This window comes from Scatophagus argus, chromosome 9, assembly GCF_020382885.2.
Source record: "Scatophagus argus isolate fScaArg1 chromosome 9, fScaArg1.pri, whole genome shotgun sequence".
NCBI lineage: Eukaryota > Metazoa > Chordata > Actinopteri > Scatophagidae > Scatophagus > Scatophagus argus.
Genome location: NC_058501.1, coordinates 25,940,696 through 25,968,695, shown reverse-complemented (window position 1 = coordinate 25,968,695; position 28,000 = coordinate 25,940,696). Strand labels below are relative to the sequence as shown.

General features: G+C 48.4%; 2 protein-coding genes across 4 annotated transcripts; both read left to right on the top strand.

Moving 5' to 3' along the window:
* Positions 1 to 15,596, top strand: thbs3a (thrombospondin 3a). 2 transcript variants are annotated; one of them, XM_046398567.1, is made up of 23 exons: positions 1 to 582; positions 1,426 to 1,632; positions 2,314 to 2,567; positions 2,976 to 3,078; positions 3,541 to 3,567; positions 3,666 to 3,748; positions 3,829 to 3,880; positions 3,965 to 4,113; positions 4,230 to 4,367; positions 4,450 to 4,524; positions 4,619 to 4,771; positions 4,852 to 4,962; positions 5,675 to 5,782; positions 6,123 to 6,282; positions 6,504 to 6,622; positions 6,747 to 6,799; positions 7,023 to 7,204; positions 7,625 to 7,803; positions 8,046 to 8,094; positions 8,183 to 8,379; positions 8,577 to 8,749; positions 14,726 to 14,865; positions 15,146 to 15,596. In XM_046398567.1, exons 1-23 carry the CDS (start codon positions 495 to 497, stop codon positions 15,205 to 15,207), a joined length of 2,862 nt encoding a protein of 953 aa, XP_046254523.1. In that variant the 5' UTR covers positions 1 to 494; the 3' UTR covers positions 15,208 to 15,596. The 2 variants fall into 2 exon arrangements, with proteins under 2 accessions (XP_046254523.1, XP_046254524.1); XM_046398568.1 differs by lacking the exon at positions 1,426 to 1,632.
* Positions 15,597 to 17,413: 1,817 nt separating this feature from the next.
* On the top strand, positions 17,414 to 26,394 carry hjv (hemojuvelin BMP co-receptor). 2 transcript variants are annotated; one of them, XM_046400547.1, is made up of 5 exons: positions 17,414 to 17,714; positions 18,597 to 18,793; positions 23,615 to 23,701; positions 24,064 to 24,596; positions 25,002 to 26,394. In XM_046400547.1, the coding sequence occupies exons 2-5, from the start codon at positions 18,640 to 18,642 to the stop codon at positions 25,617 to 25,619; spliced, it is 1,392 nt and encodes a 463-aa protein (XP_046256503.1). In that variant the 5' UTR covers positions 17,414 to 17,714; positions 18,597 to 18,639; the 3' UTR covers positions 25,620 to 26,394. The 2 variants fall into 2 exon arrangements, with proteins under 2 accessions (XP_046256503.1, XP_046256504.1); XM_046400548.1 differs by lacking the exon at positions 18,597 to 18,793 and having other exon boundaries at positions 17,415 to 17,714.
* The last annotated feature ends 1,606 nt before the right edge of the window (positions 26,395 to 28,000 follow it).

Sequence of the window (28,000 nt, the reverse complement as noted above, 5' to 3'; positions counted from 1 at the left end):
TGTTTTATTTTCAGCGTGACACTTTAACTGTAGCTTCTAAAGTAAAATACCTTCGTGAATACAGTACTGACTGACCGTGAAGCTGGACAAGTTAAAACAGTTGGGTGGCGCCTTAACGTCAAGTCTCGCGCGCTTTATGCTAATCAGCGCGAGCCGTTTGGAGGAGAGCTGCGCGCGCCCCAGCAGCAGTTTCCAGCTGCGCTCGTGAACGGGACCGTTCGTCTCTGCTCAGCTTTGGTCCCCCGGTGTCGCTGCCTCCTCCTCCGGACAGAAACTCCGTCACAGTGCGCTCGGTTCTCCTGCATCTTCGTCCAAAGTCCTCGCTTTAACGTTCGCCTGCCGGTTTTTCTCCGGCTCCCCGCCGACTGCTTCGGGAGCGCATCGCCAGTTCTGGTTCTGCTCCCTTCCTCATTTTAGGAGTTTCTCCAGGCTCCAGTTCCTGTGGATGTTTTATCTGTCCCCCTGGTCCGGGTCCTTCGGTAACTGTTTCGGACATGGGTCGGAGTGTGCTGGTCCCGGTTCTGCTGTCAGCTATCTGTGTTGGACTCGCGGCGGGAGTACCGGACGGACCGGACGTTCAAGGTAAGACGTTGGTTTTCGACCTGAGTGTGGCGGGTTGCGTCGTAGGGTTAGCTGTTGGTGTTACAGTGAAATGTGTGACCTGATCCGGACAGGCTCGGGGTCACAAACCCAACAGTAACGCCGTGAACTCACTTCAGGTCCCCTCGTTTTTCTCAGTGTTTCTGTTAAAACGCAGGAGGCTTCTCTCAACACATCTGGAGTTGCATGGTTTTCTCTGGACTGGAATGAAACCTGTAAAGCAACAGGTAGCTAACGCTGGAGTAAAAACATTTAGCAGATCAGTCTGAGATGTAGTGGAAATACTCAGGTAAGGCAGGTAAGGCAGCCGGTTAAAGCACTTGGCTGCGTTCACTGCAGGCTGCTCTCAGGTCTGCTGACACCTGTTGACACTGGTTTGTTTGTCTGACCTGAGCGTGTCATCAGTCGGTGTAATTCAGCTCTGATTGGATCGACTCGTCGTGTGAGCTGGGGACAGGAAGTAACAGATTATCAGCGGTCCTGTTGTTCTTCTTCTGTGTTGGCTTCTGGTACTCAGACGGTCCCAGAGCCTCCAGACTGAAACACAATAAACAACAACTGCACAAATCATCACCTGATTATTAAAGTTCACTTTTAATCAGCACTGATCAACTTTCAAAGTAAGTGGAAACAACATAAACTGCAACCATAGTGACAGCCAGTGGGCCCACGCGGGGGGAGGGGGTTTACGGGGGATCCGTAACCATGGCAGCGGCACCCAAAACACAATAACACAAAGTGTTATCGTCTCATGAAATCGTTGTGTCTCTCTTCAGTAAAACCTTATTGACATCACGTGTCCGTCGTCCTGCTCCTCTTCCTCAGTGATTGACGTGCTGAGTCTTCAGGACTCAAAGCAGAGCGTTGCGGCGGTGGAGAAGCTGTCAGGTGGTCTGAGCGCGCTCAGTGACGTCTACGTGGCATCGACGTTTCGGCTGCCGGCGAAGTTGGGCGGAGTCCTGGTGGGTGTCTACAGCAAGCAGGACAACAGGAAGTATCTGGAGGTCGCCGTCATGGGGAAGATCAATAAAGGTTGTAAATTAAACTCTAACCTCCTCACCCTGTTGAGCCTCCACTGACTCCACTTTCAACTGTTCAAACTCTCTGAACTTTATTTAAAATTTGTGTGTAGGGTTTGTTTCCAGAGGCAGCCTGATTCTCTGACCTCCTCCTGCAGATCATCCTTTGCTCTTTACCTCCTCACGTCCGTCCCTTCATCTGCTCCTCCTCTGATTTCTCCTAAACCTCATGAGAACAGACTCTCTGCTCTGGATCTCGGCATCGTGTGCAGTCTGCTGTGTGTTTCGTGTCTGCAGGTCTGATGTTTCCACTCACAGCACACACTCTGTGATTTTGTGGATGGAAACTTCAGCCTGACAGGTCTGATATCTCTGGAAACTCTGAGATCTTCTCTCAGATTTCAAATGGAGTTTTGTGGATTTGAGTTTCTGAACAGGAGAAAATGGTTCCTCTCCAGCTGAGATTAGAGGACGGTTCCACTTTATTCCGGCTGTGGTCGTATGTCGTCCAGTTCAGTCCAGTTGGGCAGCTCGCTGTGAGAGTAGAACATGTGCAGCGTTGAAATGTGGCTCTGAGCTAAAGCTGGTTATTTTCTTGATTAACCCCATTAATCTTTTGGTCAGCGAGCTTTCAAAAAGTAGTGTCCCTGTCCCCGTCCCCATCTCTGTCCCTCCTCCTCTTCTTCTTCTCCAGTCCTGGTTCGTTATGTCAGAGCCGACGGGAAGATCCACACTGTTAACCTCCAAAATGCTAACCTGGCCGACGGCCGGACTCACTCCATCATCTTGAGACTCGGTGGCCTTCAGCGTGACAACATGCTCACGGAGCTCTACGTCGACTGCCGATTGGTCGACTCCAACCAGGGTCTGCCGCCGCTGGTCTCTCTGCCCAGAGAGGCAGAAATGGTGGAGATCAGACACGGACAGAAGGCCTATGCCCGACTGCAGGTGACCGAGGGGGTGGGGTCAGTGTTTACATGTGAGAGTGGATGTAGAAACATGAACAGAACACAAAACACATGAAGAGAAAAGTCTCTCAGATTTCCCACACAGTGTGAGACCCTGAAGTCGCACATACAAGAATTTCCCTCCAGGGATTAATAAAGGAATTCTGATTCTGATTCTGATACACGTGTGTAATAACAACACAAGCTGATACACAAACTCGTTCTTTATGAGCATTATTTCTCACATTCTAAATCGTATTGCCTCCTGTTTGAAAGCCTCAGCATGTCATTGGTTCTGGTTGCAGTTCAGTGATTCAGTGTCACCGTACCCACAGTGGGATCTGGTCTTTGTGTCTCCAGATGCAAACAGCTGCTCTGGACTCACTGTATGAATGTCTCTGTGTGTCAGGGCGCAGTGGAGTCCCTCAGACTGGCTCTAGGGGGCAGTGTTGCCAAAGCCGGAGCTCTTACAGACTGTCCGTTCCAGGGAGACTCGTCAGCCTACAACTCAGGTCAGCTCAGCCCACCAGGACGCTTTCAGTGCTTAACAGCGCTCTAACTGCCACTGATGGAGCAGGTGTGACGTGGGTGGAGTCAGACCGCAGTGTCTGACCCTGAGACACGGACGTCTCAGTTCACCCAAAGTCTGTTGTTTTATGGTCTTTAACTGAATTACTGTCATCATGTTCAACCTCAACAGTCCTGATCTGTCTGATGAGAACATGACCTGTTGTTTCACATATGATGTGATGGCAGCATTACAACCTGTCACAAAGGTCATTACATCATGACAAGACTGACCAGAGAGGAGGTGATGTCATCAGAGAAGAAGAAATTGTCTGTCATTCAGACCTTGTTGATGGTCAGCTCCCTTTGAATCAGCTCATATGAGTGATGTTTGCACAGCATGAAGTGTGGATCTTCGACTGATGATGTCATAAATAACATGATGAGGTCACTTCTGTCGTTCACAGTGAGCGGAGAGGTCAACTCCATCCTGGGTGAGTGACAAACTGTCAGTACCTTTCCCTCCAACTAATCAATAACCACAGCTGCTCAGTTTCATCTAAGGCCTGTTGGTTTGATGGCTTCCTGTCAGGTGACCACACCAAGGCTCTGATTGGTCAGCTCATCATCTTCAACCAGATCCTGGGAGAACTGCGACAGGACATCAGAGAGCAGGTGAGACAGGTGTGACGGACAGACAGACGGACAGTAGAGTGAGTGTAAAAGACTGACCTGATGTCCCCTGTTGTCCTCAGGTCAAAGAGATGGCTCTGATCAGAAACACCATCCTGGAGTGTCAGGTTTGTGGTGAGTCAACAGCTCTGTGTCTCCACAGTAAAGCAGTGCAGGTGTGAGGGCCTGACTGAAGCCGGTCTACCTGTCTGGGTGCAGGTTTCCACGAGCCGCGCTCGCGCTGCTCTCCCAACCCCTGCTACAAGGGCGTGTCCTGCGTGGAGAGTCTGCAGTATCCCGGTTACACCTGTGGACCCTGTCCACCCGGAACCATCGGCAACGGGACGCACTGCCGCGACGTGGATGAGGTGACAGCACCGCAGCCTGCATCAACACAACAGTTCACCTGTGGGGGAGGAGCCAGCAGTGAAACTTGTGTCTGTCTGTCTGCCTGCCTGCCTGTCTGTCTGTCTGCATGTGTCAGTGTGAGCTACAGCCATGTTTCTCTCCTGAAGCCTGTGTCAACACTGTTGGGGGGTTCAGCTGTCAGCCCTGTCCTCCTGGCCTGTGGGGGGCGCCACTCGCTGGAACTGGACTGGACTATGCCAAAATACACAGACAGGTCAGACACACAACACCTCTTAGATTTCTGCAGACACATTTCTGTCTGTGTGTGATGTTAATTTGCTGTCTGTGTCTCTCAGGAATGTGTGGACATTGACGAGTGCTTGGAGCTTCCAGATGCTTGCGTGTCAAACTCAGTGTGCATCAACACTGTGGTGAGTTCATGTCTCTGTGTACAAGCACAACACACTGAGGTATCATCAGCCCGCTGATCTGCACTAGATGAAGACATGCGCTGTCCTCTCTCAGGGCTCATATAAATGTGGAGGCTGTAAACCCGGTTTCCTCGGTAACCAGACCTCAGGCTGCTTCCCCAGGAAGTCATGTGCTGCTCTGGCCTTTAACCCCTGTGACACCAACGCCCACTGCACCATGGAGAGGAACGGGGAGGTCGCCTGCAGGGTGAGCGGACGACGCTGCCGAGCTTTACAGTCATACACTGCATTCATGTGGCGTATAATTGTGTGTGTGTGTGTGCACAGTGTAACGTGGGCTGGGCTGGTAACGGTCACACATGTGGAGTGGACACAGACATCGACGGCTATCCCGACCGCTCGCTGCCCTGCATGGACAATGACAAACACTGCAAACAGGTCAGACGTGACTTCATCGTCATCACACCTTGTGCTGCCACATGTTAACTCGTGTTTCCATTCGAAAAACAAAGATGAAAAGAACAACAATAAAAATGCAAAATGATGAAATCTGAAAAATGCAATTAGAACATTTTAATTAGTGTTTTACTGTAATTTTGCGCTGTAGTGCGTTCACACCACTGACTGTAATTGAAAAAGATGGCTGACGTGAGAGCTCCCCCTGGTGGCTGGCTGCAGTACAGCTCATAAGCTCCCCCCCCTCCATGTTAGCAGATGGGACATGAGCCAATCTAAAAATTCAAAGTACCCGTCAAATACATTTTTCTCAAAGATGGTGTCTGTCATTTTAGGCAGTTCCTATCACGCTGATGTTTGTTCAGGTGTTCTTTTTTCTCATCAGCTTGGTTTTGATTAATTATTGGATGCCATAAAAAGGCTCTGAAATGTTATGATTGACAGCTGAGTGCAGCTCCTGATTGGCTCAGAAAGGTGTGTGGGTGGAAACTCGATACTGCAGCTCTACCTTCCACTCACTACTGCACAGACTCTGGCTCCAAATGACATCACAAGAGTCAAATGGCAGCATCAGTTTGTATAGTGGGAGGAAGTGGAGACACGTTGGACATCTTTATGTCAGTAATTCACATTCACACAACATCACCCTCTATTGTTTTCTGTGTGTGTGTGACCTTCTGTCTATGTCCTCCAGGACAACTGCATGTTGACACCAAACTCTGGTCAGGAGGATGCCGACAACGACGGGATTGGAGATCAATGTGACGAGGATGCAGATGGAGATGGCATCAAAAACGTGGAGGTTAGATCGTGTGTGTGTGTGTGTGTGTGTGTGGACATGTTTTCTTACTTTGTAGGGACAAAAATCTGTTCACACAGCTACAAGCTGTGGAGACTCACTTTCCTTATGGGGACAAAGTGCAAGTCCCCATGATTAAATTTTAGGGTGAAGACTTAGTTTAGGTTAAGGTATAGGTTGTGGTTAGAGTTAGGCAAGTAATGGTTCTGGTTAGAGTAAGTCTCCAGGAAATGAATTTAAGTCTATGTAATGTCCCCGCAAGGCATGAAAACAAGATTGTGTGTGCGCGTGCAGCAATAGCTGTGATGTGATCATGTGACCCGAGGTGTCCTCTGTCCCTCAGGATAACTGCCGTCTGGTACCAAACAAAGACCAGCAGAATTCAGACAGCGACTCGTTTGGAGATGCCTGCGATAACTGTCCCAACGTCCCTAACAGTGACCAGAAAGACACGGACAGCAACGGACAGGGAGATGCCTGCGACCAGGACATCGACGGGGACGGTATGAGACAAATTTTGTGTTCTGCAGTCACAGACTCAACAGAAGAAGAAAATTAGTCGCCAGAGATTTTGAGTCATACAGTCGTCTGTGTTCAGGAGACAGAGGAGTTTCATCCTACAGATGGTCCATTTGTTTGACTTGGTCAGCTGACCCAGGATCAGTCCACAGGCACAGAGATCACTGAACAGGATATGATTGTAGGACTGTGTATGTGTGTTCAGGTATTCCCAACGTCCTGGATAATTGTCCCAAAGTCCCGAACCCCATGCAGACAGACAGAGACAAAGATGGAGTGGGAGACGCCTGTGACAGCTGTCCTGAACTCAGTAACCCTATGCAGGTACAGATGGACAGATGGACAGACAGATCTTTGTCCTTCAGAAGAAAAAAGAGCCACACGAAGCCAAGCAGTCGCTGAGTCTGATTTTAACAGGAAATAACTAATGAACCTCCCTGTGTTACAGACGGACATTGACAACGACCTGGTGGGAGACGTTTGTGACACGAACCAGGACACGTATGTCTCTCTCTCACACACACACACACACACACACACACACAGATGGTTTGCTTTTAATCTCTGATAACAGAGAGAAAATAAGCAGTACTTACACACATATATACTTCATACTGAAGTGCAGTGCAGTGGATGAAAATACAAAAGCTCATTCCTCATGACAATTCTGATTCATCCTGAGTCCATGCAGGACATTTGAGTTTGACAGATTGTCTTCCTGCAGGGACGGAGACGGTCACCAGGACAGCAGGGACAATTGTCCAGACATCCCCAACAGCTCCCAGCTGGACTCCGATAACGATGGCCTCGGAGATGACTGTGATCACGACGACGACAACGATGGTATTCTTGACGACTACGACAACTGTCGGCTCATCGTGAACCCCAACCAGAAGGACTCAGACGGTAACAGAGATGTCTCAGTCTCCCCATGTCTGTCTCCATCTCTCCTGCCTGTCTTGCTCTCCTCCTGTGTGTCTCCCTCTGTCCCTCCTGCCTGTCTCACCCCCTGCCTGCCTGTCTCACTCATCCCTCCTGCCTGTCTTGCTCTCCTCCTGTCTGTCTCCTTCCACCCTCCTGTGTGTCTCCCTCTGTCCCTCCTGCCTGTCTCACTCTCTGCCTGTCTGTCTCTCTCATCCCTCCTGCCTGTCTCACCCCCTGCCTGCCTGTCTCACTCATCCCTCCTGCCTGTCTTGCTCTCCTCCTGTCTGTCTCCTTCCACCCTCCTGTGTGTCTCCCTCTGTCCCTCCTGCCTGTCTCACTCCCTGCCTGTCTGTCTCCCTCATCCCTCCTGCCTGTCTCACTCCCTCCGTGTCTGTCCCTCAGTGAACGGTGTTGGAGACGTCTGTGAGAACGACTTCGATAACGATGCAGTGATGGATTTGAACGACGTGTGTCCAGAGAGCGCTGAGGTCACTCTGACGGACTTCAGAGCCTATCAGACGGTCATCCTGGACCCAGAGGGCGACGCCCAGATCGATCCCAACTGGGTGGTCCTTAACCAGGTGACCCTTTTCCTCTGACAGGAGAGAAACAGGATGAGTTAGCTTCAGACACTCACAGCTGACTGGAAGATCTCAGATGTCAGCTGTGATGAAAAGCAGGGGAGGGAGCGACACTGCAGCCGCCGCGGGTGTGATCCGGTCTCAGTGTTCCTGCCCCCCAGCCACTCTGTGAACAGGGACGGTCGAAACCCCCATCAGGTTTGGGTCCAGAAAACATCAGTAACAGTCTGTTTTCTCCTCAGGGCATGGAGATAGTCCAGACAATGAACAGCGATCCTGGTTTGGCAGTGGGTATGTGGTTTTACTGGAATCTCTATGAAACCCAGCTGAGCTCGGCCTCTGGTCTGAGTGAGGACCGTGTCCTCCTCTGTCTCTGCAGGCTACACGGCGTTTAATGGCGTCGACTTCGAGGGGACGTTTCACGTCAACACGATAACCGATGACGACTACGCCGGCTTCGTCTTCGGGTACCAGGACTCGTCGAGTTTCTACGTGGTGATGTGGAAACAGACGGAGCAGACGTACTGGCAGTCGCTCCCCTTCAGGGCCACGGCTCAGCCCGCCCTGCAGCTCAAGGTTTCTACTCTGCTGTCTTCACTGTCTCACTGTCTTCACTGTGCTGGAGTGGGACCAGGGCTTTGTGTACCTTGTTTGTTGGTGCCGCGGTGCTCTGTGTTACAGAGACCTCACAGCTCTCTGCTGCCATCAGTTGGCAGGCATCAGAACTTCTCGTATGACCAGCAGACGAGTCACCGCGTGTGTCCCTCCTGCAGGCGGTGAAGTCTCGGACCGGACCGGGCGAGTTCCTGAGGAACGCGCTGTGGCACACTGGAGACACAACCGGAGAGGTGAAGCTGCTCTGGAAGGATCCACGAAACGTCGGCTGGAAGGACAAAACATCGTACCGCTGGCAGCTGAGCCACCGGCCGCAGGTGGGATACATCAGGTAAGACCAGAACCACACCGTAAACTACCCGGCACCTGTGCAACTGTAGACTGTGGTACAGATACTGCAGTAGTCTGTAGTACTCTGTTAGTCTGCAGCTGTGTGTGTTTTTCCTCTCCTTCTCTCTACTCCTTACTGCATTCTTTCCCCTCTGAAACTTCTTTGTGGTCCCGGGGCCCCCCAGTACTCCATTGTTCTGGTCTCCATGACAACCAAAGCCCTGGCAAGAATCCGCCTCGGCAACCGTTGATATGTAGATCAGACTAAGAGATGCAGCGGAGTGCAGAGCAGCTTTTCACATCAGATCTACAGGGTCTCTGAGCGAATGTCTGAATGGTAACGTTGGACAGTTGGACAAAGGAGAACATGCTGGAGACACTTGACACTGTACATGTGAATCTGCTTTGTTTTCTGTCCAGATTTTGTCTTTATTTGTTGAATTAAAAGTTTTCAGTCTTGGTTGTTGTAGAATCACTTGATTTCAGACTTGCTGAAGTCTGTTTCCTTCCTGTTTGTGCACATTTTAAAGACTCGCATTATTCAGTCGGTCAGGAGGAGAGAAAGAACAGAAAGACGGGAGGAGGAGGAGGAGGAGGTTTCTGTGAAGGTCTGTTCACAGAGCTGAGGAGAGCCGAGGTCGTTCACCCTCACTGTTTTATGTCAAACTGTTATTCACACGTTTATGACCTGATGTCAGTAAAGACGTGGAGACGTGATGATATGAAGACATGTTTATTGAGACGAGTTTATTTTGACGCTGTGAAATGTCCCTCTGCTCGTGTGTCTTCATCAGTCCAGTGTGGGTCAAACATTCACTGAAAATGTTTTCATCTTTAGCTTGACAGCAGCTGACACTGTCTCTGGGAGCGCTTGGTTCCGGTCCCGGCGTGTCCTGGCATCGGAGCATTTTCAATTCAATTTCAATTCAGTTTATTTATATAGCGCCAATTCACAACAAAAGTTATCTCATGACACTTTCCAATTAGAGCAGGTCTAGACCAAACTCTTTAATTAAATTGTAAAATAGAGAGAGCCCAACATTCCCCCTTGAGCAAGCACTTGGCGACAGTGGCGAGGAAAAACTGCCTTTTAGAAGGCAGAAACCTCGGAGCAGACCCCGGCTCAAGATGGGCGGCCATCTGCCTTGACCGGTTGGGTTGAGAGAGAGAGAGAGAGAGAGAGAGAGAGAGAGAGAGAGAGAGAGAGAGCAGGAGAGAGGCAGAGGGGGTGGGGTGTGAGAGAAGGAGCACACAAGCAGAGATGCATAGCAGCAGTAATAATACCAGAAGTATCAAAATGTAGATAATGATAATGACAATGAAGTATACAGAAGGTATTATGGTGATTTTGATAACAATAGTAGTAACAATAATGGTAGTAGCTGTACTGAGTCTTAACAGATTTAAATCAGATTATGACTAAACAGTAGTAATTGCAGCAGGTTTTGAGCAGGACGACAGCAGGACCGCAGCAGGAGGTCCAGTCATGATCGCTAGGAATCTAGGAATCTGCGGGACAAGAAAGCACAGGGACTCCAGGGAAGAAGTTGAGTTAGTAATATGCATTAATGGGACATGAATGTGTGCAGAAGGAGAGGGAGAGGAAGAAAGAGCTCAGTGCGTCATGGGAGGGCCCCCGGCAGTCTAAGCCTATAGCAGCATAACTAGGGGCCGGCCTAGGCCAGCCCTAACTATAAGCTTTATCAAAGAGGAAAGTTTTTAGTCTACTCTTAAATATAGAGAGGGTGTCCGCCTCCCGGACCGAAACCGGAAGATGGTTCCATAGCAGAGGAGCTTGATAACTAAAGGCTCTGGTTCCCAGTCTACTTTTGAGGACTCTAGGAACCACAAGTAGCCCTGCATTTTGGGAACGCAAAGTTCTGGTGGGATAATAGGGTACTATTAACTCTTTAAGATAGGATGGTGCCTGACCGTTCAGGGCTTTATAAGTGAGGAGGAGAATTTTAAAATCTATCCTGAATTTTACAGGTAGCCAATGTAGAGAAGCCAGAACAGGAGAAATATGGTCTCTCATGCTGGTTCTTGTCAGTAGTCGTGCTGCAGCGTTCTGGATTAGCTGGAGAGTCTTTATGGATTTACTGGGGCAGCCTGATAGAAGGGAGTTACAGTAATCCAGTCTAGATGTAATAAATGCATGGACTAATTTTTCTGCATCTTTCTGACTCAGGATGTGCCTAATCTTTGCGATATTTCGGAGGTGAAAGAATGCAGTCTTTGAAATATTTGCAATGTGCAAGTTAAAGGACATGTCCTGGTCAAAGATAACTCCTAGATTTCTTACAGTGGAGCTTGAGGCCACGGCTAAGCCATCTATCAATGCAATATCACTGCATAATTTATTTCTAAGGTGTTCGGGGCCCAGAACAATAACTTCGGTTTTGTCTGAATTGAGAAGTAGGAAGTTGCTGGTCATCCAGGTTTTTATGTCTTTAAGACATGCCTGAAGCTTGACTAGCTGATTTGTTTCATCTGGCTTCATTGATAAGTACAATTGCGTGTCATCCGCATAACAATGAAAATGTATGGAGTGTTTCCTAATAATATCACCAATGGGGAGCATATACAGGCTGAATAGTATTGGCCCAAGGACAGAACCTTGGGGAACTCCATGACTAACTTTTGAGAGTGTGGACGATGTATCATGAACATGAACAAATTGAAATCGCTCTGATAAATAAGACTGAAACCAGCTTAATGCAGTTCCTTTGATGCCAATTAGGTGTTCCAATCTGTGCAGTAATATAGAGTGGTCAATGGTGTCAAATGCAGCACTAAGGTCTAACAGTACAAGGACAGAGATAAATCCCTTGTCTGATGCCAGGAGGAGGTCATTTGTGACTTTGACCAATGCTGTTTCTGTGCTATGATGAGCTCTAAAGCCAGATTGAAAAGTTTCAAATAAGTTATTATTTTGAAGAAAGTCATATAACTGATTGGCGACTGTTCTTTCAAGGATCTTGGAAAGAAATGGAAGGTTAGATATTGGTCTATAGTTGCTTAAAACCTCTGGATCAAGTGTGTGTTTTTTAAGGAGAGGTTTGACTACAGCTATTTTAAAGGACTGGGGTACATAGCCTGTTATCAGGGACAGATTGATCATGTCTAATAGACCGGTGCTAAGTAAGGGTAAAGCTTCTTTGAGAAGTTTGGTAGGGATGGGGTCTAAGAGGCATGTTGTTGGCTTGGATGAATATATGAGTGAGTATAGCTGATGGGGATCGATAGGTGAAAAGCAGTCAAGATGAATATCTGTTTCTACTATTGGTTCTAAGACACTAATGTTTGATGTTACATCAGGATCAGCTGAGGTCAGCAGGTGCTGAATTTTGTCTCTAATGTTTAAGATCTTGTCGTTAAAAAAGGTTATAAAGTCATTGCTGCTAAGGGTCACAGGGATACAAGGCTCGATAGCACTGTGGCTCTCTGTCAGCCTGGCTACAGTGCTGAAGAGAAACCTGGGATTATGCTTGTTATCCTCAATTAATTTGGAGTAATAGGCTGCTCTGGCAGTCCGTAGGGCCTTCCTATATAATCTAAGACTGTCTTGCCAGATTGAGCGAGATTCAATAAGTTTGGAGGAACGCCATTTCCTCTCAAGTTTTTGCACATTTTGTTTTAATTTGCGAACCTCTGTATTATACCAGGGTGCAAGTTTCTTTTGCTTTATGAGTTTCTTTTTTAGCGGAGCAACAGAGTCTAAAGTTGTCCTTAGTAAACTTGCAGCACTGTTCACGAAATGGTCGATTTCAGAGGGATTATTATATTGTTCACTCATATGGGGACATGATACTGAAGTTAATGACAATAGAACTGTTTCTTTAAATTTAGCCACAGCACTATCAGACAGGTATCTAGTGTAGGAGTTTTTTCTTGGTGGTATGAAGTCAAATAGTATAAATTCAAAAGTTATTAAACAATGGTCAGACAGAAGAGGATTTTGTTCAGAGACAGTTAAATGTTCTACATCTATACCATATGTCAAAACAAGGTCAAGAGTGTGATTGAAGCAATGAGTGGGTTCATGTACACACTGACAGAAGCCGATTGAATCTAAGAGAGAGATAAATGCTGCGCGAAGGCTATCATTACTATCGTCCACGTGGATGTTGAAATCACCCATAATAATAACTTTATTAGTTTTAAGGACCAGACTCGATAGGAACTCTGGAAATTCCAGTAAAAATTCAGAGTATGGGCCAGGAGCGCGGTACACTACAACAATAAAAATTGGTTGTATTGTTTTCCAGGTAGGGTGTGAGAGAGTAAGAATAAGGCTTTCAAATGAATGGTAGTTGACTTTGGGCTTTGGACTAAATGATAGATTTGGGTCAAAAATGGCGGCAACTCCACCTCCTCGGCCGGTGTCTCGAGGAATGTGAGTATTAATATGACTTTGGGGAGTGGATTCATTTAAACTGGCATATTCTTCTGGCCGAAGCCAGGTTTCGGTTAAGCAAAATAAATCTATATTATTGTCCAATATTAACTCATTCACTAGTACAGCTTTAGATGAGAGAGATCTAATATTTAACAGTCCACATTTAATTCTCCTATTTGTTGTAGCTGTGGAGGTGTTGGTGTTGATCTTTATTAGATTTTTAAGTATAACTCCTCTTTTTGAATTTGGTTCAATTAATTTAAGTGGTCGGGGGACAGACACAGTCTCTATGGGATATTGGGTGGGTAACTGTAATGGAAGCGCAGAGAGGCGTGTAGGACTGCAACTCTGCCTCCTGGTCTCAACTCTGGGTTGTCAGGGTTTTGGTTTAATAAGAAACTCAGTCAGATTTCTAGATAAGAGAGCTGCTCCATCCAAAGTGGGATGAATGCCGTCTCTCCTAATGAGACCAGGTCTTCCCCAAAATGTCTGCCAATTATCTACAAAGCCCACATTGTTTGCTGGACACCACCTCGACAGCCAGCGATTGAATGATGACATGCGGCTAAACATATCATCACTGGTCAGATTGGGTAGGGGTCCAGAGAAAACTACGGAGTCCGACATAGTTTTTGCGAATGTACAAACTGATTCTACATTAATTTTAGTGACCTCCGACTGGCGCAGTCGAGTGTCATTACCGCCGACATGTATTACTATTTTACTGTATTTACGCTTATCCTTAGTCAGCAGTTTTAGATAAGATTCAATGTCGCCCGCTCTGGCCCCAGGAATGCATTTGACTATGGTCGCTGGTGTCGCTAACTTCACGTTTCTGACTACAGAGCTGCCAATCACCAGAGTTGGTTTCTCAGCGGGTGTGTCGCTGAGTGGGGAGAACTTGTTGGAAACGTGAACTGGTTGGGGGTGAACCGTGGGCTTGTGCTTAGGACTATGCTTCCTCCGTACAGTCACCCAGCCTCCCTGGTTTCCCGGCTGCTCGGGAGCTACCGGGGGCAGGCTACGAGCTACACTAGATCGGTCCGCACCGGCTAATGGGGGCTGACTAACAACAGTAGCTAGAGACTTTGTTTCCATGGTGCGGAGCCGTGCTTCTAATTCACTAAGCCTCGCCTCCAGCGCTACAAGTAAACTACACTTATTACATTTACCACTTTCACTAAAGGAGGCAGAGGAATAACTAAACATTTGACACACCAAGCAGGAGAGAGCAGGAGAGAGAGAGGGAGACAGAGAAGCCATCGCTAATGAACAGGTTAAGCTAGCTTAGCGGAATTTGGCAAATGCTAATCGGTTATAAGATTAGCGTCAAATTAATAAAGTGAGTGATGAAGTCTATGACTAGAACAGACGATCAGGGTAACAGTGTGAAATTACTCGCTACAGCGAATATTAGAACAACTTAAGCGATCTTAAATTAAAGCGCAGACGGAGCTGCTCGTACCACCACTAACACACAACAACAGGAAATGACGTAGGACGCTTACCGCAGCAGGAAGGGAAGTCCGTTTCCATTTGCTTTGTAACCCGGCTTGTCCCTGTGTCTCTGCCCCTCAGGGTGAAGCTGTTTGAGGGGACAGACATGGTGGCCGACTCGGATGTTGTGGTCGACACCAGCATGAGAGGAGGCCGACTCGGCGTCTTCTGCTTCTCCCAGGAGAACATCATATGGTCCAACCTGCGCTACAGGTGTAACGGTACGACCTGCGACCCTGAACGCACCCTGTACACCAAACCCCTGACACAAACCCTGTTGTCACTGTTAACAGGAAGTGAATGTACAGGTTTCCTGAGCATGCGGGTCTTGATGCTTTTAATTTTACTTGTCCTGTGTGTCTGACTGTCCCTGAGACGTGGACTAAATTTATCAGCTGCCGCCGGACTTCAGTGAGAGATGAGGTCTCTCTGCTCCGGTGTGTTTCAGATGACCGGCTGTCTGACTTCTTGTCCGTTAACCTTTTGTGCGTGTCGTTTCAGACACGGTGCCTGAAGACTTCCAGACTCATCGCAAGCAAGTCCTGATGCACATTCAGGTCTGAGGGCCGCTCACACACACACACACACAGTCTGACAGTGAGTGTGTGTGTGTGGGTGGGTGGGTGAGAGGTGACCACAAGCTCCTGAACGCGTCTCCATGAACCCTGAACCTCCCACGTGAGACGTTCGTGGTTCACGGCTGTTCACTGACCTTCAGGTTCATCCTCTGAGGAGCTCATTTCCAACATAGCGAACATCCACGACAGGAGAGCGGAGAGAGCAGGTGGAGGAGCCATTCATTAAACTCCAGTCAGTTGAGTCAACCTGAAGAACAAACAGACTCAAGCTAACGTTACAGACAGCAAAACAGTGGAATGTTCCTTTATGTGTCTCTGTCTGTTTGCAAATGCACACGTGTGTGTTGGAATAAACGCCGTCCACGACTTCCCAACATGCTGCTTTTGTTTTTCATCGTCTCGCTTGTCTGCCTCTGCCTGCGTCTCCCCGGGCTCAGCCTCGCCGGTCTCCCTCCGGCAGGAGCTGAGCGGTGGGCGGAGCCGAAGCCCCTGGACCGGGGAGGCCGGGACGAGTGCAATATTGGAGGGGAGACGTGACAACAGTGCACCACATCCCGGTCTGCCCGACCGCGGGAGGAAACACAGCACGCTGCTGAGAGAGAGACAGAGAGAGAGACACACAGAGAGAGAGAGACACACAGACAGAGAGAGAGAGAGAGACACACAGACAGAGAGAGACACACACAGACAGAGAGAGAGACACAGAGAGAGAGAGAGAGACACACACACAGAGAAAGAGAGACACACACACAGAGAGAGAGAGAGAGGGAGAGACACACACACAGACAGGGAGAGAGAGAGACACACACAGAGAAAGAGAGACACACACACAGAGAGAGCGAGAGACACACACACAGACAGGGAGAGAGAGAGACACACACAGAGAGAGCGAGAGACACACACAGAGAAAGAGAGGGAGAGAGACACAGAGAAAGAGAGGGAGACAGACACACAGAGAGAGAGACAGAGAGAAAGACACACACTCACTCACACACACTCACATCCGAGATGATGATGATGTCCTCAGGAAGTGATGTCACACTGAACCAGTCTGTGAGTCACCTGCTGACAAACACCTGCATGCACCCGTCACGTTCACCTGCCACTCAGAGCGTGCAGAGCTGTGATGTGTCAGAGCGTCATGTGTGTCCTTCTGTGGAGGACGCGGACGTTCCTGATGTCCAACAGAAACACACCTGGAAACGTGCCGAAGGTTTCCACTTCCTTTCCAAACCGCCGCCACCGTCCATTTACCGACACACAACCGGTTTTCATTCTGAGGTTGCAGGAATCTGCGGTGGAGCACAGACAGTGAAGGAGCCGTCACCAGTTCAGGGATAAAGTAAGAATCTGGATCCGAGCTCAAACCTCATCGTGTTGTGTTCAGGTTCAGGTTCTGTGTTGGTTCTGACAAATGAAAAGGTGACAGTAAAGTTAAATGAAGAATAAACTCACCGTCGTGCTGCAGCCTCTCAGAGGTTCCAGTTCTGCGGAGGGTCTCAGTCCGTCAGTACTGCTTTTGGTCCGCCCCTCCGGCCCCCTGGCCCCCCTCCAAACACCAACAAAGGGTCTGAGAGCTGCTCAGTGAGGCGAGGAGGGGCCCCGCTTCAGCTTAAAGGGCCAACAACTTGAGTCACACACAACTTTATTTGAAACTCAGGCAACAGTGGAGAGTTGAGCAGCTGCTGCCCCCTGCTGTCAGTCTCAGGCTACTACAGGTGACCTCAGATCAGCGTGCAGACTCACAGCTCCATAAACAATTACTTAATATTTAAAATAAAAGAGGTTTTACTTTAATATGTAGTGTACAAATTTTTACTAAGTGAAAGCAGGATTTTAACTTCTTTATTCTCCTCTAGAACAGCATCCCAATTTACAAACTGATCCCAAATCTGTCATCTGTTTACTGTTCATCCACTTTCAACACTGACTTTATCCATCAGGGTCGCGTGGGGGACTGGAGCCCATCCCAGCTGACAGGTTCACCCTGGACTGCTCGCCAGCCAATCGCAGGGCTCACACACACACACACACACACACACACACACACACACACACACACACCTCAGGGCAAAGCAGAGCAACCAGTTAACCTGATGTGGGAGGAAGCCGGAGAACCCGGAGAAAACCCACGCAGGCACGGGGAGAACATGCACAAGGACCCAGACCAGGACTCGAACACTCAAATGTGTGAGTGTCTGTGTGTGTGTGTCTGTGTGTGAGTGTGTGTGAGTGTGTGAGGACAGTTGTCGTGCAGCAGGTGCTGCAGCTTGTTGGTGATTTTTTTAGAAACGACTGAAGCTCCCAGTCAGCTGTGAATGCAGCGCGAGGCAAAGACCAGAACCCTGAGTGGGACACAACAGACTTCAGACTACGGGACGGACCTGAACACAGTCCTGGAGGGTCCGGAGAGTCCTCGAGGGTCCTGCAGGTGTTTGAGTCAGTGTTTTCTCTCCGGCTAATTTCCTGGACAGACTCAGGATCAGTCGAAGGTAAGAGACAGAAGACCTGAGTTCACTTTATTTTGAAAGACACTCTGAATGAGGAGAATCTGAACTTGACTGTGAAAGTCTTCAACAGTCACCAACAGGACTCAGTTTTTGTTTCTGTGATGCTGACCTCAGGACTGCAGTTTGTGTGAGGACGACTGATCTGAAATCTGAGCACTGCTCCTTTAATATGTCTCAGCAACGAGACACAACGTGAGTCTTCCTCGCACGTAACTCAGTCATATGTGTGGCTTAGTTAGCAGTTAGCATCAGCTGCTGAACAAACAGCTGATCAATAATGAGACCTGCTGGAGCGCTAATAAACAACAACAACAACAGAGGAGCGCAGCAGTGCTAACAGAAAGTGAACATCAGCCCTCTCTGTGAGGCTGTGACTGTGGGGGGCAACTGGGGTTTAAATTTAGCCTTCATACCGCTAAACACACACACACACAGACACACACACACACTGAGGAGCAAAGGTCAGCTGACTGCACAAACAGTCAGAGCTTCATTAAAGGAACAGTTCAACTTTTCTCTTCTTCTCCGAGACCGACTAAATACGAAACTGCTTAGTTTAGCTTAGCTTAGCATAAGGACTGGAAACAGATGACCCGGCTCTGTCCAGTTGGAATGTAATCCACCAACCAGCGCCTCAACTGACAGCTCAGACTGGGTTGCGCTGGGCCCACATCAGATCCTGAAGCAACGAAAAACACAAAGCCTTCGGTCTCGGCTTTAGACACCACCTGGGACTCGTACCTGTTATTGCAAGTTGAGTTTCGCCTTAGATGCGTTCAGGGTCAGACAGACACTCGGGGCCCCTGCTAAGGGCCCCTGAAGTCACACAGTATGTTCACACTGTACTGTCTTTGTGTATTTCAGTTCTGTCCTTCCTGACTGACACACTGAAGGTGTTTTGGTCTGGATGAGATGGACCCTCGCCACAGTAAGCCCCGCCCCCCGCCTGCTGCTGTTTGCTCTGCACGAGCAGACCAGACAAACAGATGAGAGTCCATGTTACAACAGACAGACAGACAGAGAGAGAGACAGACGGGTGACACACCACACTGTTTCTGCAGGTAGGCCTCATCTTCATCATCATCATGACAAACGTCAGCTGCTTTCACTTACCGACTGCCTGATCAGTAAAACCGTTTGGTCTGTCGATCAGCTGAGCTCCATTCAGTTGAGTGAAGCTGAGAGAGCAGAAGGTCAGGTTTTACCTTCAGAAACCTGCTGGAATCTCTGCTGTCCTTCAGCAAATCTGCTGCTGCCACAAAGACCACAAGACGTCCCAGCAGTCTGACAAACGAGCTGGTTGGTGGAGCCTCCACCTGCTACTGTTCCTCCGCCTCCACCTCCACCTCCTCCTCCTCAGTTCAATTCACTTTTATTTATTTAGCACCTTTTACAATCAAAATTGTCTCTAGGTGCTTCACAGAGACCCAGAGCCTGAACCCCCGAGCAAGCAGACAGTGACAAGGAAAAACTCCCTTTTAACAGGAAGAAACCCTGAGCAGGACCCGACTCACAAGGGAGAACCATCCTGCTGATAGTCGACTGGGTGAAGGAGGAGAAGAAGAGGTAGACAGGACAGAGAGGATGAAAGAGAGAGAGAGAGAGAGAAACATGCAGTAAACATCATACATTACAAAGGACAAACATGACAGGTTGTTGTAACTGGAATTCTGAAGACTGTGTATTGTATGTATTTGTTTTTTAGCTGATATGTTGTTTAAGTTAGTTCTAATATCACTACATAGAAGAACAACAGGCAGATGTTGACAGTAGACACTGGGTTTGTCACTGGGTTTGTCAGAGGATGCAGTTCAACATGTAGATCTGGATGGAGAGAAACCTGCAGAAAGATACAGAGAGAGAAAGAAAGGGAGGGAGAGACACAAAACTACGAGGACAACTGGACACACACTTAGTGACAGAAAATAATGAATTATATGTTGATCTGATGAGGGGAGAGGAAGAAGAGGAGAGGAGGTGGAGGAGTAGAGATGGAGGTGGTGTTGAGGAGGTGCTGCATTCTGGATCAGCTGCAGGCTATTAATGGAGTAATTTGGACATCCTGACAATAGTGAGTTGCAGTAGTCCGGCCTAGAAGTAACAAAAGCATGGCCAAGTTTTTCAGCATCACTCTGAGAGAGGACACTCCTAATCTTAGCGATATTACGCAGGTGAAAGAAGGCGATCTTTGAGGTCTGTTTAATGTGATGGATAAATGACACGTCCTGATCGAAGATAACGCAGAGGTTCCTCTCAGTCATACTGGAGGCCAAAGTAATGCCGTCCAGAGAGAGAATATTATCAGCCATTCTAGTTCTGAGATGTTTGGGGCCAAAAACAATGACCTCAGTTTTGTCTGAGTTTAATAATAAAAAACTGGAGGTCATCCAGTCCTTTATGTCCTTAAGACATGCCTGGAGTCTGGCTAACAGCTCTGCTTCTTCAGGCTTTTAGGATAAGTACAGCTGAGTGTCATCAGCGTAACAATGAAAGTTTATGCCATGTTTCTCAATAATATTTCCTAGAGGGAGCATGTATAAGGTGAACAGGATTGGCCCAAGCGCTAAACCCTGTGGAACACCGAAGTTAACCCGTATATGTGAAGAGGAAACAACATTAATGTGAACACAGTGAAATCTATCTGTTAAACATGATTTAAACCAGCCTGTTGCTGTCCCTGTGATCCTTGTCTCATGTTCTAATCTGTGTGATAAAATGCTGTGATCTACAGTGTCAAAGGCAGCACTGAGATTCAGCAAAACGAGTATGGAGACAAGCCTGCGGTCTGATGCCATGAGGAGGTCATTTGTGACTTTAACCAGTGCTGTTTCTGTGCTGTGATGGGCTCTGAAACCAGACTGAAACACTTCAAACAGACTGTTTCTGTGTAGGTGATCAGTTAACTGACTTGCAACCACTCTTTCAAGTATTTTAGACAAAAACGGGAGGTTTGATATCGGCCTATAGTTTGCTAAGATGTCTGGGTCAAGTGAAGGTTTTTTTAAGTAAATGTCTGATAACAGCAGTTTTAAACACCTGTGGTACATAACCTGTTGTTAAAGACAAGTTGATCTGATCTAAGAAGGAAACGCCAATCAAGGGAAAGACGTCCTTGAGGAGCTTAGTTGGGATGGGGTCTAAGAGATATGTAGTTGGGTTAGATTTGTTAATGCTGGAGGTCAGCTCAGGGAGGTCTATGGGCAGGAAGCTGTCCAGAGGTGGAGTAGGATTAAAAGAGGTTTCTATATTGGCTATTCTGGGGAGATCTTTATTGATTATTTCTCTAATGTTATTGATTTTATTGGTGAAGAAACTCATGAAGTCTTCACTGCTAAGAGCTGCAGGAATACAAGGTTCAACAGAGCTGTGACTCTTGGTCAGCCTGGCTACAGTGTTAAAGAGAAAACGTGGGTTGTTCTTGTTTTGCTCTATTAATGTTGAATAATAAGCTGTTCTGGCTTCACGAAGGGCCTTTTTGTATGTCAATAGACTATCTTTCCAGGCTCTCTGGGATTCAGCTGATTTGGAGGAGTACCACTTCCTCTCCATCCGTCTTGATGTTTCAGTGTTCGTATATTTGAATTATACCAAGGAGCTAGCCTCCTATGATTTGTAACCTTCTTTCTCAGTGGGGCAACCATATCTAAAACTGTGTGCAACGTGGCTGCAGTGTTGTTGACAAGGCAATCAATTACTGCAGGAGTCACGTTTAAATCAGTACGGTCTGTTGTACTGGTACATGGAGCTGAGGGGAGCTGTGATGGGATTGCATCCCTAAATCTGTCTACACTATCTTCAGAGAGGCATCTGGTGTAGTAGACCTTTTTGTTGTGTGCTGTAAAGTCTTCTAAAGTTAGTTCAAAAACTACAAGCGAATGGTCTGAAAGGAGGGGGTTTTGAGGGGCAACTGACAGGTTCTCAGTTTCTAGGCCGTAGGTGAGAACCAGATCGAGTGTGTGGTTGTGGCAGTGTGTTGGTTCATTTACTGTCTGAAGGAAACCTGTTGAATCTAAGAGTGAACTAAAGGCTGACTTAAGACTGTCAGAGTCAACATCCATATGAATGTTAAAGTCACCCGCTATAATGACTTTATCTGTACTGAGCACTAAACTAGATAAGAAGTCAGAAAACTCAGACAGGAACTCTGAGTAAGCAGCAGCAGGTGGGCGATACACAACAACTAATAAAACTGGCTTTTCTGACTTCCAGTTTTGGTGAGACAGGCTGAGAGTGAGACTCTCAAATGAGCTATAGATAGATTTAGGTTTGGGGTTAATCTGAAGGCTGGAGTGGTAGATTGCTGCCACTCCTCCTCCTCCTCATGCTGATCCTCCTCTAGTCACTTTTCACTGTGGTGAAGTTTGACGTATCTGCTCTGTGGAACGAGAAGTAATAATTACTGTTAAAATAACAATAATAATCATCACTATCTGTGGAGTCACATGATGTCATTTCCTCTCTTACTGACCAGTCATCTCTGGCTCCTGTGGCTCCTGTCAGACTGTGTCCTGATATCATCTGAGGTACTGAAGTACTGAAGCCTTGTACTTGTTTTACTTACAGGAAGTTTTCAGCTTTGTTGTTTATTTGGTCCGAGCTCGTCTGAGGTTTCAGCTGACGGGTCGAACCGTCACACACCGGCTCCTGGCTTTGTTGAACCTGCGTTTGGTTCCTCATGCAGACTTCAGAGCCTGAACTGAAAGCCGGACGCTGTCGTGTGTTGACCTGATGAGGTTCGTCACAGTCTGATGATGTGTTTTAAAGAGGAAGATGAACTCAGCACTAATGGACTGTAATACATTAAAGTGCTGAGAAACACAGTGACAGGGAGATAACTGGAAGTCATCATGACTGCAGCACAGACAGACAGGATAGAAACTGACCTGAGAACAGTTTTAACACAGAGCATCATCATGATCCCAAATCCTCATCCAGCGCCCCCCTCGGGCTCTGACGGTCATCACGATGCTGCCGTTCAGGTGTTTGGCAGATGATCTGTGGGCTTCATCAGGTCGACTGTGAAGCAGTCAGGATGCGAGTGGTTCTCTGCCAGTGATTGGTGGATCGTTCCCCCTGGGTTGGGCTGAGGTGCTGCCTCAGGCGAAGGCCCTTCAGACGGTGTTGTGCGGCATCATCAGTGATGTTTGTTCCATCTTGGTTCCAGCCCTCACCTGAGGTCCTGAGCTCTGTGGGGAGGAGCTCAGACGTGGCTCATCTAGCATACAGAGGGGCGGGGGTCAGGGATGTTATTATCTTATAAATAATCTCAATAACGTGAGCAGCATCCGTTCCTCCTCATCGTGTCATCTGCTCTGACGGTACAGTCGCCCTAACGCCACTATGACGTGCTAATGCCATGCTAATCGTGTTAACTCAGCACGCTAACTTTGCCCTTCAAGTGCAGCTGAGGCTGATGGGAGTCAGCGTGTTAAAGGCATCCTGTCCTGAACTGAAGTGTAAATTCTGACCTGCAGGTGGCGCTCCAGCCAGTTCTGTGTGTGTGTGTTATTGCTGGAAGCGTGACATGATCCTCGTTGTTCTCGCTTCAGTCAGGCTGGCTGCGCCGGCGCTCGCTGACTGCTGCCGCGTTGCTTTGGTCAGACTGTGAACGTTTACCTTCAGTACGATTGGACAAAAATGTAATGACAGCAGGGCGGAGATTAAAACATCTTACGGCTGTGGACCTGGTCTCCAGCTCTGAAGACACGGGAGCAAATTTTCATTTCATTATCAATTTTGGTAAAATATTCAATATCTTGACATTTTTAGATTTCTCGCGACCAACCAGTGAACACTCAGCACACCTTCCGGTTGTTGATTGGGTCTCTGGGTGTGCTGGGATGAGTTGTTATGTCATCTCTCCCTCTGTGTCCATGTCTCAGAGCAGATGGAGCCAAAACACACAGCGTTACCATGGAAACACTGCATCCACCTGACGCTGCTGCTGGTCCAGCTGAGTTTACCTGAAGGTACAAACACAGAAATTTGACAAGAGTTTGTGTTATTGTCTTCATCAGTAGATCCACTAGCTGCTCAGAGTTGTTTTGTTGGTACTGTGACCACATTTCTAAAAGAAATATCACTTTTTATTTTTTCTTATATCTATTTCATTTTCAGATATATCTTAGGTGTGCCTTTTTTACATTATGTGTCTCACTGTGTGCCTCAAGCCAAGAGCTGCTGAACAAAATTTCGTTGTGCCTTGCATGATGACAATAAAGATTCTTGAATATTTCTGTGGCATCAGCAGAGCAGACGGACGTGAGCTCGTCACAGACGCTCAGCTGCAGGTTTTCAGATGTCTGATCTGAACGTTTCCTCCTGTCTCCAGTCGGAGCTTCCTGTCGTATCCTGAGGTGTAACTCTGACTTCGTGGCTGCGACACTGGACCTGGGCAGCAGCGGAGCAGCAGGAGGAGCACCTGGCGGCGCAGCCCTCAGCAGGGAGGCTATGAACGCTGGTTACTGCAGCGCCCTGCGCTCCTACTCCATGTGCACCAAGCGGACGGCGAGGGCGTGTCGCGGGGACCTGGCCTATCACTCTGCTGTTCAGGGCATCGAGGACCTGCTCATCCAGCACCGCTGCCCCCGGGCGGGGCCCACCGCCCTGCCGCGGCCCCTGCCTCCGGGCACGCTGTCCGGAGACGCCTGCCTCTACGAGAGGAGCTTCTCCGCCAGAGAGGGCCGCGAACCAGAGTACCTGCACTGTGGCGTGTTCGGAGACCCGCACGTTCGAACCTTCAACGACGACTTCCAGACGTGCGCCGTGCAGGGGGCGTGGCCTCTTATAGACAACGAGTACCTGTATGTACAGGCCACCAGCTCGCCAACACGGCGCAGGACGCACGCCACAGCGCTCACTAAGGTGAGGGACAGCAGTCACTGTCAGCAGACTCAGATTCAGATCTGAACCCTGAATGTGTCACCAATCAATCGATCAGATGATCAGTTTGTCTGTCAGACAGAAATGTTGGCCATCTGCTACCACTGCAGTATGTTTGAATATTACTGCAGTAGTACTTACTGGTTTTGCTGTTCATCACTTCACTGTTTCATTTTGAAGCCTGTTTGTCTCTTTGTTAGTTTCAGTATATGTTGATTGACTCACCAACTGACTGATAATAACAACGATAATGATAAGAACTTTGTTCATACAGCATCTTTTACGAATCGGGTTCCCGACGTGCTTAACAACCAGTTAAAAACAAAACGTCCAACTTGACTGATTGATTGCCTGACTGACAGATTACTGAACCTGATCTCTTCTCAGATCACCATCATCTTTAAGAACTGGCGTCAGTGTGTTGAGCAGCAGCTCTACCAGGCCGAGCTGGACGACGTCCCTGCTGCGTTCGCCGACGGCTCCGTGACCAGCGGCGAGCGGCGAGGTCAGCACAGCCTGACGGTGCGGACTCAGAGTCCTGGCCGACACGCGGAGATCCGAGCGGCTCACATCGGCACGCTGCTGGTGGTGCGTCAGAGCGGCCGTTCGCTCATCCTGTCAGTCCGTGCGCCGCGCAGCGTTGTGGAGGCCTTTGGCCCCGAGCAGGACCTGCAGCTGTGTGTTTGGGGCTGCCCCCCCTCCCAGAGGCTCCACACGCCCCCGGACTCCTCGTCTTCCTCCTCCGCCGTCAGCGCCCAGGCCCACTGCGCTGCGCTGCTTCCTGTCCGAGACGTCTACTACCAGGCCTGTGTGTTTGACCTGATCACCAGCGGAGACCTGAACTCCAGCGCGGCCGCTGTCAGCGCGCTGCAGGACGCCCAAAACATGATCTCTGACGTGCAGAGCGTTCACCTGCTGCCTGTCGCCGCCGCCTTGCGACACCAAGCAAGGCTCGACCTGACGCTGCTTCTGCTGGGCATGCTGGGAACTCTGACCAGAGCTTGAATCACTGCACACCACACACCTGTGATCATGTGACTGCAACAGGCCCTACATGGCGTCCAGCTGAGCGCATTGCATGATGGGTAGGGATTTTGTGTTGGAGGCTCAACTGTGTGAGACTTGGAAATCACCGCCGGTTGGTCCAGTCCCGACGTCCACATGCTGTGCGGGCTCACGGCGGTCCTGATGTCCATGAGGTCCTCTCACTGGGAGAGTCAGTTGTCCTGCTCCAGTCATCAAATGGACCGAGTGGAAAAGTCATGGCTGTATGACAGAAGTAGATACCAGACCCAAAGATGGCACCTGGTCAGTGCGATGAGAGCTGCTCCCCTGGCACATACACCAAAGAAGGTTTCTGTCTTCCCAGTTAGGCGGCCCATTGAGCATGTGCAGTAGTGTTTCTGCTGCTGGCCCCGCCCGCTGCTTCCCACCCATAGACTTTACATTGCGGTGACATCAGATGTGAAATCTTTTACTGAAAGAAAGTTAAGCAAAGAAAGAGTTCTGCTGGACCTTGTTTGTAGTCCCATGAGACGCAGGGAAAATTTTGACTCCAATACCATGAGTGACCACTGGGGGGGGCAGGAAGTGACCTGTTTTGTTTATTTATTGTATCTCTGCACTTTGATCCTGTTTCCTGCAGCATCAGATGTTTCATGTGCAGTTTAAGTCATCAGTCAGGAAATGATGTCATCCCTTAAATGTGTACTGATGGCGTTCATTGTGTCCATCTCATGCGGTGATGGTGGGGTTTCCATTTCATCCACTTCATCAGCGACATCAGCGGCGGGATCAGTGCTGCTCTCACGCCATCACATGAGCTTTGAATCAGTTTTAAGCTGAACTGTAAATGTGTCAGACTGTTCAGATAAGAAGACAGTGAAGCTGCTGAGAGAACTGTTCTCAGTAAAGTGTCTCAGAGCGTTAAAGGTTTACGAAGCGTCTCTCCTCTATAAAGCACATCTCATACATTCAGCTGAAATCATGTGGGTTTTATGAAAATGTTTCTTTCAGGGGCTGAGGGAATCTTAAAGCTTGACTGGACTCTTCAACAGCAGAAATTAGTTTAGTGATTTTAGTGAACCTTCATTTCATCAGGACAAAATAGCAAGTGAATTTGTTGGCATAAAAGCTCATGGAGTGCGAAAGCAGGCTAAAGCTAACAGCTAACTGTACTGCTAACAGCTAGCAGCTAACTGGACAGACGGCACCCGAGCTCACTTTGAAGATGACCCCGATTCGCCGCAGTGACGGAGTAAGACAGGGGATGTCTTCATCAGACCGCCTGTAATCCTCAGCTGATGTTCCCACGCCAACAGAACATGTGAGAACGTGTTGTGGGCTTTAAAGCCACTCCCCCCGTCACAGCTCTCAGCGTGTCTGAAGATTAGCTCTGATCTGCCTTCACGTTTCCCACTGCAGATCGAAATCCCGCTGAGCAGAACACACTGAGGTCTGACGCTGGGAAACGCTGACACGACTCGAAGTGACAAAGTCTGTCAGTACTTTGTGACGCCAACGCTCTGCTGTCACGGGACAAACTGCAAACAAACGGTGCCTTCCGGGCTCCCGTAGATGTGGCAAAGGCCCCGCAGGCCGCTCACGCCTGATTCTCGCAAGAAAGAGACAAGAGGACACCGAACGAGTCCTTCATCAATGGAAGAAGTACTCTGATCTTTTACTTTAAGTACTATACACTTTTGCAGGAGTAAAAGTCCAAAATGTATTAATCTATAGTGACTTTCCAACTAAAGCTGTCACACAAATAGCAGTTTGCTTTTACTTTCCTCTGCTGGTTCTTAGCTCACTTTGGACTTACTACTAAAGCATGTACATGTTACTGCAGTCTGCAGGTAAACTAGACTAGACTGGACTGACATAAGCCCCGCCCACTGAGACGTGCTGGGCATCCGTTCACTCAGACATGTTGAGAACCATTGGCTTTGCTGTTTTCTTTTTAAAGAGCTGTTGCTTAAGAATCAGGTCGTTTACAGTAAAGTGATCAGGTGTCATCAGTTACCTCCACCCTGCAGGTAGAGCGTGATGGCTGGAAGTAGGCGGGGGGACGTCAGCTCTGACATGCAGGCAGGTGTGCAGCCTGTTGGGGCTTTAGCTGCAGGATGTGGACTCATTTGAAGTTCATCCATAGTTTGGTGCAGGAGACTCTGCGGGGACAAAAAGTCCTGATGCACAAAAGCTGTTTACAGTTTTTGGATTTTTTTCAACTAATTTTTTGGTTTGAAAAATTTATTGAAATGAAAGCATGAAAAAAACTTGTTTGTTGGAGCTAAAACAACTTACACTGTATAGGCAAAAGTATCCAGACACGCCTCCTCATGGACCTGTTCCTCAGGCTTTGGGCTCGGCCCCTGACTTCCAGTGAA

Coding starts and splice junctions, on each gene's coding strand:
- thbs3a (XM_046398567.1), top strand. CDS start 495: ATGGGTCGGAGTGTGCTGGTCCCGGTTCTGCTGTCAGCTATCTGTGTT. Junction 3,079..3,540: donor CTCGTCAGCCTACAACTCAG/GTCAGCTCAGCC, acceptor TGTCGTTCACAG/TGAGCGGAGAGGTCAACTCC. Junction 8,750..14,725: donor CCGCAGGTGGGATACATCAG/GTAAGACCAGAA, acceptor TCTGCCCCTCAG/GGTGAAGCTGTTTGAGGGGA.
- hjv (XM_046400547.1), top strand. CDS start 18,640: ATGAGATGGACCCTCGCCACAGTAAGCCCCGCCCCCCGCCTGCTGCTG. Junction 18,794..23,614: donor ACACCACACTGTTTCTGCAG/GTAGGCCTCATC, acceptor TCCATGTCTCAG/AGCAGATGGAGCCAAAACAC. Junction 24,597..25,001: donor ACGCCACAGCGCTCACTAAG/GTGAGGGACAGC, acceptor ATCTCTTCTCAG/ATCACCATCATCTTTAAGAA.